Source organism: Dendropsophus ebraccatus, chromosome 1 (assembly GCF_027789765.1).
Source record: "Dendropsophus ebraccatus isolate aDenEbr1 chromosome 1, aDenEbr1.pat, whole genome shotgun sequence".
Classification (NCBI taxonomy): domain Eukaryota; kingdom Metazoa; phylum Chordata; class Amphibia; order Anura; family Hylidae; genus Dendropsophus; species Dendropsophus ebraccatus.
In genome coordinates this window covers 163970068-163989015 of record NC_091454.1, presented here as the reverse complement: position 1 = coordinate 163989015, position 18948 = coordinate 163970068, and the positions used below count along the sequence as shown (strand labels likewise).

Genomic DNA, 18948 nt, shown 5'->3' with positions numbered 1-18948 from the left:
TGTATACAAGCTATGAATGCATACTTTCACTTTTATTAACAAAGTGGGGAAAAGTGGCCAGCTCATTAAATAGACGGCTACTAATAAAGAACATGATCTTTATTATTTAATGAGACGGCCGCCATCCTCCAATATGTCCGAGAAGTGGGAACATAGCCTAAAAGTATACCTAACCCTAATCTAAATAATTATAAAACTTTGCTTTGAATGATATAAAGCTAATCCTCAAAATCTCTGCCGAGTAGAGCTGAAAGTCACATGTGCGCGCCGCAGTTCCATTCATTCTCTATGAATCTGCCGAAAAGAGACGCTTTCATCTCTCTTTGGCAGCTCCATAGAATGAATGAGGCTGCAGAACGCACTTGTGGCCTACAGCTCCACTTAGTAATTCCCTATCTTGTGCATACTCTGGATGGGGCATAACCACCTCAGATGGGAATACCCCTTTAGGAGGTTATCCAGGCTTCCAAAAACATAACACATGGATAACACAGTTGCGTCACTTCTTTCATACGCTCCCCTTACCAACATCATACAGTACCTCTAAAACAGCTTTTGAGTCCATGTGCCTGTAAACGGGTACACTACGTTACTGCCTTTTCCTGACCTATTCTTTGTCGATCTTGCCCGCTTCCTCCAGATTTTCTGGAAGGAAGTGTGACTTAAATATCACACTCACTACGCTTGAGGGATAGGGTTCTGTCGCTGGTCCATAAATCATCTATGTGCTCTGGGTACCAGGAGGTCGGGTATAAAATCCTCACTTGTTGGTATAGAGTTCCCACCTGGTTGCATTCTATTTGGCCTCATGTTGATCCCACATGCTGGCGATGAGGCTCAGCAGAAGGTACAAAATTTTTGGGACACAGTCCAGTGGACAATCAAACAAGTAACAGACCTCACAATGGAATAAAAACCTGCACTTTTTCTCTTACACCATTGTGGAATCCCCACCCAGACATAAAAAGTCTTTGCTCCACTTTTAGTCATGGCTGCCAGAGCATGTATACCATCATTTTGTAAAAAGTCTATTCCTACTCCAGGGTCGTTATGGGTCTCCAAGGTGAATGATCTTATGCTAATGGAGGATCTTACATCTTCTCTTATGGAGTCCAATAAGAAATTTACCAAAAGCTGGTTCTCATGGATGGAATTTTAGAGCTCAGACGAATATGCTACAGGTTAGACAGCCTAGTAGAGATTTTTTGCCTTGGAAACGGGTGAGATTTAGGAGCACTGGCTTGGAGACAAATCATGGCTCGGTCTCTTGTTCCTCTGGAGTCCTTTTCTCTCCCCCTTTTACCCCCTGGTGCCAGTTTCCTACCTCTACGCCTCCCTCTTTCTTTGTATATCCCTTTCCAGGTCTACTTGTCTTTCCACTCTCTGATTGAGTGGTCTTCTCTGAGATCCTCTGAGGTTTCTTGAAACCACCTCGTTAAAATGTAAAAATGTTACGAGGGTTGGTGGATGGTCCGTTGGCGTCTGAGGTGTTATGTTTATACACATGTACTCATGTTAATTGCACTACGGTTTATTGTGTTGCTACAGCCTTTGGGACTTATTTCTTTTCTGTGCATTTCATTATATGATCTAATATTCTGGATTGTTGCTGTACAATCTTTTATTCTTCAAAATAAAGAATTTAAAAAAAAAGAACAAATAAACCCCAATTTAGACTTGCAGTATAGAAAGTATTTATTGTCAGTCACAATTGTAAATTAAAGTTGAATCTGGTTTTTTAATGGCAAACAGAAAATCAGTTGACGTGATAAAAATGCTTTAATTTCATTGATTATTGGTGAGCCTAGAGGCAAGCTGGGATACACTATAAACTCTTGTGCGGCTGAGATCAATTATTACATATTAGTGATAATCATCTGTTATTAAATATATAGAAATATTAATACATAGATTAAATGGTGTCTCACCTGAGACATGATAAGAAATTAGATTGCATATGAAGTTATTGTTGCTTATGACATGTGCAATTAGCTATTATATACCACTATGCTCTCTTCCCACTGGATTTCAGCTCAAGCTAAAATGTAGTGCTACACCGGGAGCACAGCTAACTGGTATATAAAACTGGACCTGTCACTTTCTCACAACCCACACAGTCATTGTATGGACTGAACCAACATCATAATTTGCTACATGGTTGAACTGGGTTAAAGGACAAAGTAATGTCACCAATTCTTAATGCATCAATAAAGTGTTGGGTTCGTCCAAACAATATGGCTGCTTGTGTAGCTACTGAGTAATCACACTAGTGCTTGGAGCGGGCAGCAGGGCAGCTTGAGCCCACACTGGATGCTGATTTCTGGGAAGCTGGGCACACTGTAAAACTTGATTAATTTCCGGAAGGCATTTTTCTCTAAAATCATAACCTTTCCTGGGAGCTTGGAGAGAATGCTGCCATCTTTCTGAAGTTCAAATTGTGGCACCATCTTTTCAACAATTGCTTCCCTGTTGTGTGCAGGAACACTGTTACATCTAAGAGAACGGGCATTCTTTTTCTTGTCCTGGGTAGACCAGTATCGATACATAGAAGACATGGGTCTATGTTTGCTAGCCACGGGGACATTCTCAGGGAAGCAATCCTCAAAAGGATCCAAGTCATCTTCAGAGATCTGCTCAACCCAATCTTTAGGGCTGAAATCTGCATGTTTGGGTTGTACAGTGATTTTCTGGAAGTTGTCTTCTGTGTCCCCAGTTTCTGTGGTTGGAGGATTTAGTAATTTATTGCAGTCATTGGATAAGGTGCTATTATACAGATTGGTGACATTTATTGCAGCTTCTCTGATAAGATTCCAGTCACGCTGAATGTCTTCCCTTGTGGTAAACTGAGAGGTGACGGTGAAACGGATGATAAACTTGTCATGGATAGTGGCTGGAATGAGGAACATGTTCCCAGATCTGGTCAGTTCTAACAGTACTTGTTCTGTCAGAATATTTGGACCCTAGATTTAAGAAGAGAGAATATACAGTAATGCTGGGTTTACACGAAACAATAATTGGCCCGATCGTACGATTAACAATGTCGGAGTAACGATTTTTTTTTCATAACGATCAGCGTTTAGATGGAACGATTTTTCGAACGGAAAATGCGTTTTGCGATCAACGCCGATTTGAGAACATGTTCAAAGATCAAAATGAACGATTTCTCGCTCGTCGTTTGATCGTTCGCTGCGTTTACACGTACGATTATCGTTCGAATTCGATTGTTATCGTGCGAATTCGCGCGATAATCGTTCCGTGTAAATGCAGCATTAGTGTAAGGTCATCGGAGATGTTATATATGGTGTGAGAAAGGAGTCCCTCGAAATGATGCGGCAGTAAGGCTGGGTTCACACTGTGTTTTTGCTATCAGTTTAACCTATACATTTCTGGGGAAAACTGATTTTAAAAAATGGTTAAAACTAATCCATTTTTAAAAATTTTTAACCTACACAAAGATGTGGTTGACTGCGTTTTCCTTTATGTTAAAATTAAACTGATTCAGTAAAATGGATGCAAAAACACAGTGTGACCCTGGCCTGAGAAGGAATGCTCAGATGGATTATCGATTTTATGTGGTCTATAAAATTGGAATCAATCAAGAAATAAAGCTAGAAGATTGCTTGTCATATTTGAAGTGAGTACCGTGAGCATTCACTCAAGATCCAAATCCAGATTAAGGTATGAGGTATGAGGTATGAAAATATGGGTGTATTTTGATAATTACGGTCATAAATCACAAGTAGGGATGGTACGAACCGAGTTCGGTTCGGGTTCGTACGAACCTGAACCCTCGGTAATGATTCCCGCTGTCTGCCCGCTCCGTGCAGCGGGTGGATCCAGCGGGAGGAACGCCTAGAAAACTGGGATACAGCCATAGCCATAGGCTGTATCCCAGTTTTCCAGGCGGTCCTCCGCTGTATCCGCCCGCTGCACGGAGCGGGCAGACAGCGGGAATCCGATGCCGAGCGTTCGGGTTCATCCGAACCTCGGCAGGTTCGGACCATCCCTAATCACAAGCATTATTTACCCATTAGCCTAAAGAAAAGTTGTGTGAACCCTGAGGGTACAAACCCACACACCGTATACACAGCAGATACGCAACAAATACGCAGCAAATACGCAGCAGATTTGTTGGTACAGATTTGATGCTGTGTTCAGTTATTTAGATCTAATCTGCTGCGTGTTTGCTGCGTGTTTGCTGCGTATCGCAGCAGTAAATACGCTGCTTATACGGTGTGTGGGTTTATACCCTGACGCTGTTTTATGAAATTTTTGCACAGAACAAAGGTTTTTTTTTCATGAGTCTATCTTGAGTCTTTCAGTTTACAATGCAATAAAAGCAACCATAAATTTAAAGGGGTTATCCAGTGCTACAAAACATGGCCAGTTTTCCCCCTCTCTTGTCTCCAGATTGGGTGTGGTTTCAAACTCAGTTCCATGGAAGTAAATGGAGCCTTATTGCAAACCACACCTGAACTGGAGACAAGAGAGGGGGAAAAGTGGCCATGTTTTTGTAGAACTGGATAACCCCTTTAAGTAGATCAGCAGCATTTTGTGGTAAGGCTTGGAGCATAAATGAATACAATATTATAATGATTAGAAACCTCAGAATAGCCCTAATTTTCTACATCATGGTGGCCCTTGAATTTTTAGCCAGGGTTGGGACTCTTTTACCTCCTGGTTCTCATACAAGAAAGAGGAGACATGGAAGCCCCTCTGTTTTCCTCTGAGGCATGGGACACACCAACAGCCCTGAGCCATGAGCTGGGTATCATTGAAGGGAATATCTGAGAAAATCAATGGGAATGTTTCCTCATTGTAATGCTGTTGGACATGTGGATCCAATGCATAAATCCCTATAGACAAAATGTAAGATAAATGTTTCAAACCCAAGGAAGGGGGTGGAGATAGTAGTATATTATCACTAGAAAGAAAAAGTCACTGAACCCTTGATTACCTTTAGCCGAAAAACAACCAGCCCAAGGTATCTCTTTGCAGGGACTTCAAACAGCTGGTCAGCTTTCACCAATGACTCAAAATATTTGGCCATTTCTGTGCCCTGAAATACAACATATGCAATACACAATACATCTTATGTAGATTACTATATATTTTTATAGATATGCTAACAGTGCCAGTGCTGTGCTGGATGCTGGAAACAAACTCTGCAAAAACGAAATGTTGTAGCACCATCTAGTGGCAGCTGTTAGAACTTTAAGAGAATAGACTTCAATAAGACTAGAAATATACACGTTTAACTTTGGTTACAAATGAGATTCTTTAGAGCAATGATGGCGAACCTTTTAGGCACAGAGTGACCAAACTGTAACCTAAAACCCATAATTTATAAGTGACAACATGGTAATTTAACCCTAAGGGAGTCTGGGCTTCCTTGCGGTACACATTGGTGCTATATGCCCCAGGTGTAGCATCACCACTTACCTCCTTCTTTAAGTACAATATATAGTTGAAAATACATACATACCTACTCCCCCGCAAACACCTCCATCTTTCCTGGCAGTGCAGGCATTGATGAATGACATCATTGTGCCTGTGTCGGGCGTAGGTCACAATCTTCTGACAGTGTAAGCCATGGTCCCATAGACCTGCAGCATACACTGACAGCTTTCAGGTTTATGTGCAAATGCTCAGATGGATCTGAGACAGTTGTCATGGATTCCTGTTGGCAAGTGATGGGTGCATGTGCCTCTCTAAGTGCCCCCTCTGGCACGCATGCCATAGGTTCACCACCACAGCTATAGAGGATGAGGGTAATGGCAATTTTTAAGACAGTCATATCTGGTGTAAAATGAAAGGTATAAGAAGACAATTAATGCCTGTGTTAAAAGGCGACAATATACTTACATGTCTGATGTGTGCCTGAAGATTTTTAATCCCAAATGATCGGATTACAAACCACAGCTTTAGGGAGCGGAAACGCCGACTAAGTGGAATTTGCCAGTGCTACAATTGTACAAATACAGAATTAGCTCATTTTTTTTTTTAACGCAATACAATCCAGTTAAAGGTTTTAAAAGGGTTATTCTACAATTGATCACAAGAACAGAGGTGAAATGTCCCTCACAATGAGCACAGAGCTCTCCATGCACGCATTGCCAGTACTCTATTCATTCCTAGTGTTCATTGTTCAATGTTTAATTTTTATACACCTAGAAAAAAAATTGTCTGTGTAGTCTATGGAAATTAGTTAAATAATGTCTGTTTAGTCTATGTTCACTTTCCATCCATAATAATAGCAGGAGAAGTTCCCTGGCAAAATCAACTGTTCCTGGGGTCTAGTGAGCCGACTTCTATATTAAAGGAGCAGTTCACAAAAGAAAATTTTCTTTCAAATCAATTGGTGCCAAAAAGTGCCAGAGATTTGTAATTTACATCTAGTAGAAAATCTCAAGTCTTCCAGTACTTATCAGCTGCTGTATGTCCTGCAGGAAGTGGTATTTTTTCCAGTCTGGAGAGCAGAAGAGGTTTTTTATGGGGATTTTCTAACGGACTGGACAGTTCCTGACACGGACAGAGGTGGCAGCAGAGAGCTTTATGTCAGACTGGAGAGAATACACCACTTCCTACAGGACATACAGCAGCTGATAAGTACCGGAAAGGCAAGATTTTAAAAAGTAAATTACATATCTATGGCACTTTCTGTCACCAGTTGATTTGAAATATATATATATATATTTTTTTTTTTTTGTGAACTACCCCTTAGGGTAGCTTCACACACACACTGTCTCGCAGCGGAGTTTCTGCAGCGGATCCGCAGCTGATTTAATCTAAATAACTGAACACAGCATCAAATCTGCACCATCAAATCTGCTGCGGATCTGCTGCGGATCTGGTGTGTGTGTGTGTGTGTGTGTGTGTGAAGGCACCCTTAGGGTACGTTCACACTTACCGGAACCGCAGCTGATTTTCTGCTGCGGATCCGCAGCAGATCTGCAGCAGATCTCATTTAAATAACTGAACACAGCATCAAATCTGCTGCAGATCCTGTAGGTGTGAACGCACCCTTAAAAGGAGTTGTCTGTGATGAAATACCCACATTACGCAGGTGGGCTTTTGACTAGCTGTAGCTCATAACTTCCCTATTATCATAGTCTTTTCTGTTCGGTTACTGTAATCTAGATTATTTGCCTGTTGCACATTTGCAGCATTATCTAACGAAGCTGGAATATAATATTATTTGTTGATTATGGCAGTAAGAAAGGTTACCATGAAATCAGTTGCGGCTCCACTGTTGGCATGGCGGAGGTAGATGGGGTTGACACTGAATGTTTGCTGTAGCTTGTATTTGTCTTTCACCCTAAAGAGAGTAAAAACCTGTGACTATGATGTACTCTTTACTTCTTGTTCATAAAATAAAAAGAGGAGAAAGGTATAACTTTCCTTTATGACCTGTCCTCTATTCCTCTATTCCTTTGTTCATGGCTTTGGTTTCAGTAATTGCAATTAAAAACCTGACTGTGTGAACACAAACTTAGTAGCATAATCCTAATCTTCATCATTTAAAGGGAACCAATCAGCATGATTATGCTGATATAGTTCCAAGCTCCACGAGGCTACCAGCCGTGTCTGCAGCGGTAGCTTTACATGGGGGAAAAGGGAGTTTGTATTCCTGCATGCGAGGCCAGGAGAGGGGCGTAACTAATCATCTGGGTGGGGAGTCGTCTTTGACTAGTCACGGCTCTCTGCCTCTCAGCAATGATTGACAGGCAGAGACACTTGTTACTGGCCTTGCCTCTCTGCCTCTCAATCATCCCCCCACTGCAAGCTGACAGGCAGAGCCACGACTAGTCACCCCGCCCAGATGACTAGTTGCTGCACCTCTCCTGGCCTTGCACGCAGGAACAGAACTCAGTTTTCCCTGATGTAAGGCTACTGCCGCGGACACGGCTAGTAGCCTCGTGGAGCTGCACAGTAGAGCTATACTGTGCAGCTGGGAACCGTATCAGCACAGTCATGCTGATTATTTCCCTTAACAAGGCTGTTCATGTATGTATATATCGTAAAGTGGAACTGCTCTACAGCAGTGAGCTGTTACTTATTCTTGAGTCTCATCATACATGTTATCCATATTTATACCGTATACAGTTTTTAATTGTCTACACATCTAGCAAAGCTACAGTTATTATTTAACACTTTTTAACATAAAAAAGAACTTTATAAAACCACTGGTAACATGACACCTAATTATTCTCACCAGAAAGCAGTGCAGTCAAAATGCACCATCATCCACTTTGATGGATTGAAAGTAAAAGAATCAGCATATTCCACTCCAGTGAATAGCGTTCTGAACTCTGGGCAAAGAAAGGCAGTGCCAGCATATGCTGCATCAATGTGGAGCCACAATCCTTCCCTGGCACCTATACAGTAAAGTCAAGCATTAACAGCTATTACTACCACCACTGATAATGATAATAGCAATAGAAAGGTGAGATAGATGAATGTACTAACTTACATATGGGACCCAACTCTGCTAGATTATCAAAGGCACACACCCCAGTTGTTCCTAGTGTAGCACATACCTATAAGGATAAAACATATAAGTCATGTCTTATAGCTTTAAGTACTCGATTTATGATTCCAACACCTTACTCCCCTTCTTGCTGTAATATTAGTGGTAAGTGGGACAGTTATCAATGGGTGCATGAGTTTAAAGCGTCACTGTCGTTATAACTTTCAAAATCTAAATCAGCAGGGGATGTGATATAAAGCAAGTTTGCAATATACATTCATCATATTTTTTTTTAGTTATCATGAAAAACACAGCACTTCCTGTTTTCTGACAGTTTTTTTCTCAAAAAAGAGGAAAAATTTGAAAAGAAGAAGTTCTGTGTTTCCCAGGCCATCTGAGCGCTCACAGAGAGAAGACAGTCATGTGACTAATGGACACATTGAGCCGTGACTCTCTGTACTGGCCGGAATTCCTGTATTTAGTCTGGTTTTTTTTTGCCTTCAGGAGACTGGACCTGGATTTCTGGTAAGTTCAGCTTTGTTTTACAGCATAATAACAACAACTAAAAATGATGAATGTAAACTGCAAATTTGCGTTATATCACATCTATTGTTGATTTAGATTTTGAAAGTTATAATGACAGGGACACTTTAAGTTAAACTAAAAACACACAAAAATTCAGGACACCTTTATCATACTAGATTTTTCTACGAAAAAAGAAAATAGTCTAAATTAGCTTTTTAACTCACAAAGACAGGAACAAGTCCACGCTTTCGATCTTCTTCTATGGCGGCTCTTAATGTCTCTCCTCGAAGAGAAAAATTCTCATCCACTGGCAGAAAGCGAACCTTTACGAGAGAAATGAGACCAGCTTTCTCTACAGAAGAGTGAGCCTGAAAACATATGATACATGGTTATATTAAGAAGAAATACTACCTAGCAAGCTATACACTAACATTTGCACACTAGTATGTTCTTCAGTATGCAACACTGGAGATATGGGATTGTAAATAAAGACATTTTATATACGTTCTATAAAATGCCCAAAAGGAATTTAACCAGTGGGAGATAAAGATGGCCATATGCATTAGATATGTGTTGACCAAAACGACAACTTTTGGTGGGACTTGCCAACCATCTCATGTGTATGGTAGCCTCCAGGGCTGGCCTTAGGGGTGTGCAACCTGTACACAGGGTGCATCACCCCATCAATCAAAAGGAGGCATCAGCAACTAGCGGCCCCAGGCAAGTGCTGGGGCCACCGCTGGGTGCTTCATCTAATGACATACTTATAGTTAAATAGGGTATTCTGATTGACAGAGCGAAAAGCCTTTGGCAACTCATGTTGTCAGTAACTTTTGGGACCGCAGGTACTGTTATGGCTGTGGTCAAAAGAGGCCGCTCTGTACCTCCAGGGGCGGGCACGCTATCCAGAGCAGGAAAGGAGGGCAGGCGCCAAAAGCTCTGCACAGGATGCTACCTACCCTAAGGCCAGCCCTGGTATATCCTAACCCTCATCTTACAGAACATGTCAGGAAAGAGAGGGGGGGGGGAGAGATTCTGCAGGTTACATTTTAAATGTCCGTTCCTTTTGTCCTCCGGATGATAAGCTGAGTGTGCATGTAGATAACCAGATCAGGAGGGATGGCTATTGACCAGCAACCATTTTATGTATATGACCAACTTAAGATCTAGAACATTGTTAGAAATAAAATTTGGGGGAAGAGGTGTCAGTTGTAATTGTTTTCTAGCTGAGAGTCTCCAAAGTGGAGAGCAGTGAGATAAGAGGCATGTGATGTGTGACATCCCTGTATGACAATGACAGGGGGAGAGATACACATCGGTTCAGACTACCAGATGTCAAACAAGCAGCATATTAAGAGCTTGGGCAGGGTATTTATGAGGGCAGAGAGAGCTTGGGCAGGGTATTTATGAGGGCAGAGAGAGCTTGGGCAGGGTATTTATGAGGGCAGAGAGAGCTTGGGCAGGGTATTTATAAGGGCAGAGAGAGCTTGGGCAGGATATTTATGAGGGCAGAGAGAGCTTGGGCATGGTATAACAGCAGAGATAGCTTAGACATTCTAAGGTTAAGATCATCTTGTTAATATATATAGCTAACTGACTTACCTGATTTGAGGCATAAGCAATGAGCCGAGAATTCAGGCTGGAGTCATCGGATTCAGGTTCTGAGCTTTGCATCTCCAGGATTTTGTCCTTCCTGGCAGCCAGTAAAGCTATCAGTGTAGACTCGCTCACAGTACTCTACAATTGTATAAAAGAGCATTTGTAGGGTGATAGTATAAAGCTGCACATAAAGCTGAACATATATTCGTACCTTTTCTTCTTAGCTTTATGTGTGTAATATTACAGAAATATACTTTGGATACAGTAATCTTGTGAACATGGTTCCACACAATTAAAGGCAACCTATCTAGAGAAATGTCTGCTACTGTATGTGGGGGTCTGACTGCAGGAATATCCACTGATCATGAGAAAAGGAATCGATCCTAAGTACCCCTGTCTGAATGGATTGGAGGTCGATTATACGCACTTCGGCTACATTAAAACCACTATGGGGCTGGTTGTATTTGGCTTCAATAACCCAGTAGCATAACTTTCTTTTCCTGTGTTATATTGGGGTTGACCCAGCAGTGGAGGATATATAATGGTAAATATATGGTGAAATAGCCCCAAATTTCAGGAAAGGGCACTATGGCACAGGGCACATAAAGCATTATGGGCAAGTTCACATATGATACGGCCATACATTCACTGTATACATCAACAAACCTCCATTGCCCATTTACTTAGACCAAGTGTAATCTACTAGTGACTATGTTTGGACCATTTTTGAGTGTATTGTACTGTCATTTTGCAGGACTTGAAAGCACGGGCAAAAAAATTACAACATGCACTGGCTAAAAAGGCCAAATGCAGGTACTAGTAGACTATATGAAATGAATGGGCACAGCTCAGTACGTGGCAGGATATGTCATCATACCGTTTTCTGGTCTGCCATTGCATACAACACATGCAGGGCAGCAACAAGTGTGAATTTATTGAGCTTATTTTGTTCATTCATTCAGTAATTTAAACAAAATAAATAAATAAGCAAGCATATAGTATGCAAATCTATATACACATACATATACTCATCACAATCTATTGATATTTGGCCACTCACTTGCAGAACCCCTCCACCTTTGCTCTCGGGGTAATGATGAAGGAAATGACAGGGAAGGCCCAGCATTTTAGCCAACCAATCCATCACATTCATCTCTAGTTCCGTACATGCGGGACTGGAAGCCTTATCAGGGCATTGTGAAAATAAGAAATATATTAGTACAAAGAGCTCAAAGAGATCAGGCATCTCAATTGCTTCCCATCATAATTATATTTCATTGTCAATCAAGCTTTATCTGGAAAAAACAGATCTTTACAAACTATTTTCTAGAAGCAACCATCACCTTATACACTATTTTTATACTCAATGACTGATTATGTTTGCTTTTGTATTGTTTCAAGGTATGCCCATAAAAATCCAGACATGTATCCACAGTCTTTGTTGACATACATGCTTAACCCCTTTAAGACAGAGCCCATTGATGCACGCATGTCCGGGTCAAATTAATGCCATGTTCCTCCCCGCCTTTTAAGAGCCATTGCGCTTTTATTTTTCCACCTAAAGGGCTGTTTGGGGTGTCATTTTTTTACGCCATGATCTCTAGTTTTTATTAATATCATATTGGTGTAACAAAAAAAAATTGATTGCTTTTTATAAATTTTTTTCTGATTTATAATTTAAAAAAAATCAGCAATCTTGTTTAGTTTTGTTTTTTTCGTTTACACCGTTCACCGTGCGGGAACAATAATGTTATATTTTAATAGATTGGACAATTCCGCACGCTACAATGTACAATATGTTTATTTATATATTTATATTATATTTATATATATTTTTAGTTTTATAATGGGCAAGAGGGTATTTTAAACTTTTATTGAGGGGGGGGGGTTTAATACTTTTAAAAACTTTCTTTTTTATTACACTTTTTTTAAACTTTTTTTTCCACTGTAAATCATGCAATTAATATATTGCATGTACTGATCTATGCTATGCCATAGCATAGCATAGATCAGTGTTATCGACGATCTGTGCATAAAGGCTGCCTGAGAGCAGACTCTATGCATGGATGACCGATCCGACAAGATGGAGGTAAGTGGATTACCCCCGCCCGTCGGTACAAGCAATGGGAACCCCTGCAGCATGGCTGCGGGGGCCCCGATCACTCAGTTTGAGTACCTTAAACGCCGCGATCGCTATAGATCATGGCATTTAAGGGGTTAATGAAAGGCAGCTGCCTCTCATTATCCTCAGCTCCCGGGACACTGATGTGTGCGGGGCCGCTTTCACTGCAGCGGTCCCTCTAACATCAAACCTCTTCAGTGTCAGGAACGTATGTATACATTCCTACTGCACGAGGTATGTGCAGTAGGAACATATATCTAAGTATTACTGACGTGAAGGGGTTAAAGGGGTTATCCCTAGATTAAAACATATCCCCTATCCACAGGATAGTTAATAAATGTCTGATTGGTAGGGGTCTGACAACAGAGACCCCAAACAATGTTATTATGGCAACATGGTATTATGGCAAAAATAAATTTAAAGAGAACCAGTGAGCACGATTGTGCTGATATGGTTCCCAGCAGCATAGTACAGCTCTACTGTGCATCTCCCCGAGGCACCAGCCGCGTCTGCAGCAATAGCCTTACAAAGGGGAAAAAGAAGTTTTATTATGCCACAAGAGGCCGGGAGAGAAAAGACAACTAGTCATCTGAGCGGCTGGCAGCCACGGCTGGTGTGCTCCACAAGCTGCACTGTAGACCTATAATTGTGCTGATTGGTTCCCTTTAATTTTTCAACAAAATGTATTATTGTACTGACATTTTAGTTTATATACATAACATACATACATAAAGTCACTGCATCTCATAGTGTGTGTCAGAAATATACACTGGGGACCTCCGCAATGTATACCTTTGACGTTTATATGCATATACTTTAGCCCAATACATTAGGTCCCAAGTTATAAAAAAACAATGAACATGCTCACTATTTACTACCTGCTTTAGCAAAAAAAATATCAGGTTTTTCCATCTGTTCACTGATGGTTTTATTTTCAAGTTTTGGCCGTATTTGTTTATTATTTTAGTAGGACATTCCTACCACATGTGGTACAGAGGTAACCAGGTTATGCTATTTGTTGCAGAAACTTTTGCAACTGAAATCGGTTCCATATTTTGGAGTTGGTGGCAAACATTTCTGTAAGATTTTAATGTGGCAGATCTGTGGGAAAAATATCTGGATACAAAAAACCATTTCATGCATCTGAATAGATTGTTTCTCCAGCAAGTGCATGGATTTCCGCAAGATTGGGATAAATAAAACAGTTGCGAAAAGTATTGCATCGGTATCCTTGTACAATAGTGTAAAACAGAAACACACAACTGTTACAAGATCCATCAACTGCTTCCAACCTGAGTACTGACATCATCTTAATAATGCAAAGAGCAGATCTATCATTTATATAAAGTGCTAGAAGATACCCATGTAAGGGGACAACGTACCCATGTAAATCCTAAGCAGTTTATAGCGTCTGCAAGCATGTCTCCAAGCAAGGAAGGCCAGGATGTCAGGGCTGGGAAGTATGCATGCATATGGGGACTCTGCCAATGGACAACCTGCAGGAATACATAGAATGAAAGTGGAAAAAAATGTTGCTACAATTCAGTCATTGCAGATAACTAACAGACTATATAACAAAATACAGGAATAGAATAGATAGATAGATAGATAGATAGATAGATAGATAGATAGATAGATAGAATATCCCAATAAAGGGCTAATCACAGGGTGTGTTGCTATTCGGACCCTTAGCAATCAGGTGAATATCACAGCATATGTTCAATGTCCGTCCTGTGTCACTGTCGGGGAATCTGAGCAGTGAAGCTGTCTGCATAATGCATAAACCTGCTAGAAGCTCTATGAGGCTGCTCTTTGCTCTAGTAGTAGATCACCTTTTCATTTAGCAACACCTTATATTTCTTCTATAAATATTAACCCCTATAGATGCTATTTGATTTGAATGGGTTAGATATCTGTTACAGCATTTCCAGGCTTTTTTTTTTCTAGTAATTGCACTTTCCACTTCTCAAGTAATATGCATGTTATAGAAATATGATGCATTCCTTGGTGGAATCCTTTAGAGCATTTCTTACCTGTCCATGTATTTATAGTCTTCAGAATGTATTTTCATGCCTATACTATGCCAGCATATTCTTTCGCACTATGTATGTGACATTGTGAGAACACAGTAGTAACATTGACTTTCTTTGCATTAAAATTATGAGAAATAAAGCCACTTTTTAACATGAAGAGTCTCTCTTTATTTCTTTTTTTTATTGCTATGCTTGGAAAGTATTTCCGACCAGTAAGTTGGCACAGGTAAGGTCTCAGTATTGGTCCCAGTGCCCTGAACCCCTGTAATTTATCATTCAACATCATATTAAGTGCAATTGGATTCTATTATACTGGTATTATTTAACATTTATAGGCAGCCTATAAGTAGAGGAAACCATTTTACCCCAGGCATGATGATGTCTTCAATGTCTCTGAATATGTTGTCCCAACTCTCCGATTCCACAGGGGCACTGTCGGGTAATAGAGCTCTCATATAACCAGGCTGTACATCTGGATATACCCGCCTTTCTCTTACTGTGCTGAGATACTGATAGATATAGTCCACCAATTCTTTACCTGGTTAAAGAACATGAAGACCATGAAAAGAAATTCCAGCTAGTAACTTTTTCAGTGTTGACTCGTCATATAAATGTACATTACTATGACACAGCTGCCTTACTTAGATAGCCTCAGAGTGTGAATGATACATTTTATTGTATATATTCACATATAAATCATTCAAATGCCAAATTCTTACAGACTGCAACACATTCTAAGGTACTGTTTAACTAATGATAGATAGAGTAAAAAATTAGATAGATAGATAGATAGATAGGAGATAGATAGATAGATAGATAGGAGAGAGATAGACAGACAGACAGATAGGAGCAGGGCCGTATTTACCACTAGGCACCCGTGGTCCGGTGCCTAGGGCAGCACCTTGCAGGGGGGCAGCACCAGGGAGCAGGGGGACAGAAAAAACTAATTTTTTTGTTTTTATTTTTTTTAGTTTCCCTCCTCCCATTCAGACTTGCCAGTAAATCTGGTGTCTTTTCCAGGGGGGTGGGGGGTATGGTGGTATTGGTCAGGTCTGGTATTGCCAATAGGTGCGTGAAGATGGGGCGTCTTCAGGTTTAGTGCCTAGGGCAGCAGCAGCTGTTAATACAGCCCTGGATAGGAGATAGATAGATAGATAGATAGATAGATAGATAGATAGATAGATAGATAGATAGATAGATAGATAGATAAAGAAGAGAAGATGGATGGTTACACACATAGACTGATAATAGAGATTATACATAGATAAAAATATAGATATTAGACATATAATAAATAAAAAGTTATAAGAGAAGATAGACAAATGATGGATAGACTGACATATAGATGCACAGACAGATATAAGAGATGGATAGACTGACATATAGATGCATAGACAGATATAAGAGATGATGGATAGACTGACATATAGATGCATAAACAGATATAAGAGATGATGGATAGACTGACATATAGATGCATAGACAGATATAAGAGATGATGGATAGACTGACATATAGATGCATAGACAGATATAAGAGATGATGGAAAGACTGACATAGATGCATAGACAGATATAAGAGATGATGGATAGACTGACATATAGATGCATAGACAGATATAAGAGATGATGGATAGACTGACATAGATGCATAGACAGATATAAGAGATGATGGATAGACTGACATATAGATGCATAGACAGATATAAGAGATGATGGATAGACTGACATATAGATGCATAGACAGATATAAGAGATGATGGATAGACTGACATATAGATGCATAGACAGATATAAGAGATGATGGATAGACTGACATATAGATGCATAGACAGATATAAGAGATGGATAGACTGACATATAGATGCATAGACAGATATAAGAGATGATGGATAGACTGACATATAGATGCATAGACAGATATAAGAGATGATGGATAGACTGACATATAGATGCATAGACAGATATAAGAGATGATGGATAGACTGACATATAGATGCATAGACAGATATAAGAGATGATGGATAGACTGACATATAGATGCATAGACAGATATAAGAGATGATGGATAGACTGACATATAGATGCATAGACAGATATAAGAGATGATGGATAGACTGACATATAGATGCATAGACAGATATAAGAGAAGATGGATAGACAGATGTAGATATTTGTACAACCCACCTCTTTTCCTGTATTCCTCTGATTCCATGGCAGAATGTATATTCACTTGTAAGCTCTTGCTGCTTTAAGAGTTGTCTGTCCGTCTCTCCCTCTCAAGCCTTAGATTATATACCCCTGTTATCTCTTGGTTATACGTCATGTACATGTATTTCTGCCTACGTAAACACTTTATCTAATTCCATTTATTTCAGATGCCACTCCATCGGGTTGTCGAAATAAAAGAAACTCTTGAGCACTGTTTGCTTTGCCTGTTATCTTTGATGTCTTCAGCTGTATCTACACAACCAGCTCCATTCATAATCAGCTCAATGGATGCTTGAGGACCCGATTTTTCTTGCCCACTCTCTCCTGGAATCACGTAAAACCAGTTGTGGACATGGTTAAATAAGAATTAGGACTGGCAGTACAAACAAGGATAGTGAAAAATATACTGGTTTAAGTAATAAGGTGATTACCGCCAGTCAACATGGATTATAGTGTGAATGATTTGTGCACAGTAAATATAATATAATATACAATCTAAAACATCTTATGCCTTGTAGATAGGTTTGCTACATGCCTGTCAGACATTGTATTGTGATGAAATAACACCAACGATGGTAAATCAGTGAGATTTCTTCTTTTTCAGGCAATGTTCACACATATTTGACAATAATGTAGGTATCAGACAGTAAAACAGGTATAAAATGCGGTCTTAGGCCATGTTCAGACGTGGTAAAACAGCGGCAGTTCTGTGACACGGCTGTGTCACAGAATGACCGGTGTCTAAGATGTTCAACATGGCAGGTACCACAGTACCAGCCGGGTTAATATCACTTCTTTTTAGGATACATTTGCGGTTGCCTGCACTCTAATTAGCTATAGCAGACAATGTAAAGTACGGCCAGAGCTGTACTTGACATTGTCTGCACAGTCTATTTCCTGCGGCCGCTATTCAATGAATAGTGGCTGCACAAAATAAACATGAGTTTTCTGTGCGGCCGCATAAAATCCTGGCCACAGCGTGTATATAAAGTGTATACACTACGGCAGGGATTCCATAGATGTTACTGCAATCGGCCGCTGTGATTAAACAGCGGCCTTTGTTTAATCAAAAAATACATTGACATAGGCATCAACCAGAACCCCAGACCATGTCTTTCAACATTTTTTATTACAACTATAACAATAGTGAGGGTCTGCTGCACATTGCTCCGCCTCTCTCTTCAATAGGCTGATTCTCCAGACAGCCCCTCCCACATTTTTCAGTATGTTAAAAGAAAGCATATGGAAACAGTGAAACAGACAGAAAAGAGGGGTCTATCATCTGTACTTGTCACCAAGTTCAATAGTTTTGGATGGATTAAGGGTGGATACCTGTTTTGCTGTAAATTAAAGTGACATTGGTTCTTTTATTTGCACAATAAATGACAATGCTAAAAAATGGCTTTTGAGGGAGGATCCTCCAGCTGTACACTTATTACAGTTGTATGTAAATTACTGGAATCTGGAGAAGCCAAGCCTATAAGCACATTGATACTCCAATATCACACACTACCAATATTCTTAGAGACATCTGCTTAGAGTTAAGGCCCATTTACACGGGCCGATTATTGGCTAGGAGCATTGCTACACAGGGTTCACATGCACAATGTATGCAAATCGATCAGTTCCAGTTGATCATCTCAAGAAGGCGGCCGGGGTAAAGAGTGATTCCGTGAGTATACAGTATCACACTTCCGGGTCAACGGTCGGGGGGTGGAAACATGGGGAAGGGGCCATTCAGATAAATAACACACATTACATGGTGATGTGTTGGGAGTGTTCTTTTGTTTGTTTTTCATGATTCCATAATTTTTCCTCAGATTTGAGTGATTCCATAATTTTTTCCCTCTGCTTGGTCAAAAAAAAAATTAAACGTTATTGACTACCACATTTTTATTTTATGCTTTCAGTTAGTGTTTCTTAAAGTGTCACTCATGTTAAAATTTTTATTGCAGAAATCAATAGTCCAGGCGATTTTAAGAAACTTTG

At 40.1% G+C, this 18948-nt stretch overlaps 1 protein-coding gene across 1 annotated transcript; it reads right to left on the bottom strand.

Annotated features, from left to right (window-relative positions):
• Nucleotides 1–1677: 1677 nt before the first annotated feature.
• HDC (histidine decarboxylase) lies at nucleotides 1678–17040 on the bottom strand. The gene is made up of 12 exons (XM_069983512.1): nucleotides 16936–17040; nucleotides 15115–15287; nucleotides 14099–14212; nucleotides 11655–11777; nucleotides 10598–10732; nucleotides 9220–9363; nucleotides 8474–8540; nucleotides 8216–8378; nucleotides 7228–7318; nucleotides 5866–5964; nucleotides 4958–5059; nucleotides 1678–2960 (listed from the first exon to the last, which is right to left on the bottom strand). The coding sequence occupies exons 1-12, from the start codon at nucleotides 16961–16963 to the stop codon at nucleotides 2262–2264; spliced, it is 1938 nt and encodes a 645-aa protein (XP_069839613.1). The 5' UTR covers nucleotides 16964–17040; the 3' UTR covers nucleotides 1678–2261.
• Between the last annotated feature and the right edge of the window lie 1908 nt (nucleotides 17041–18948).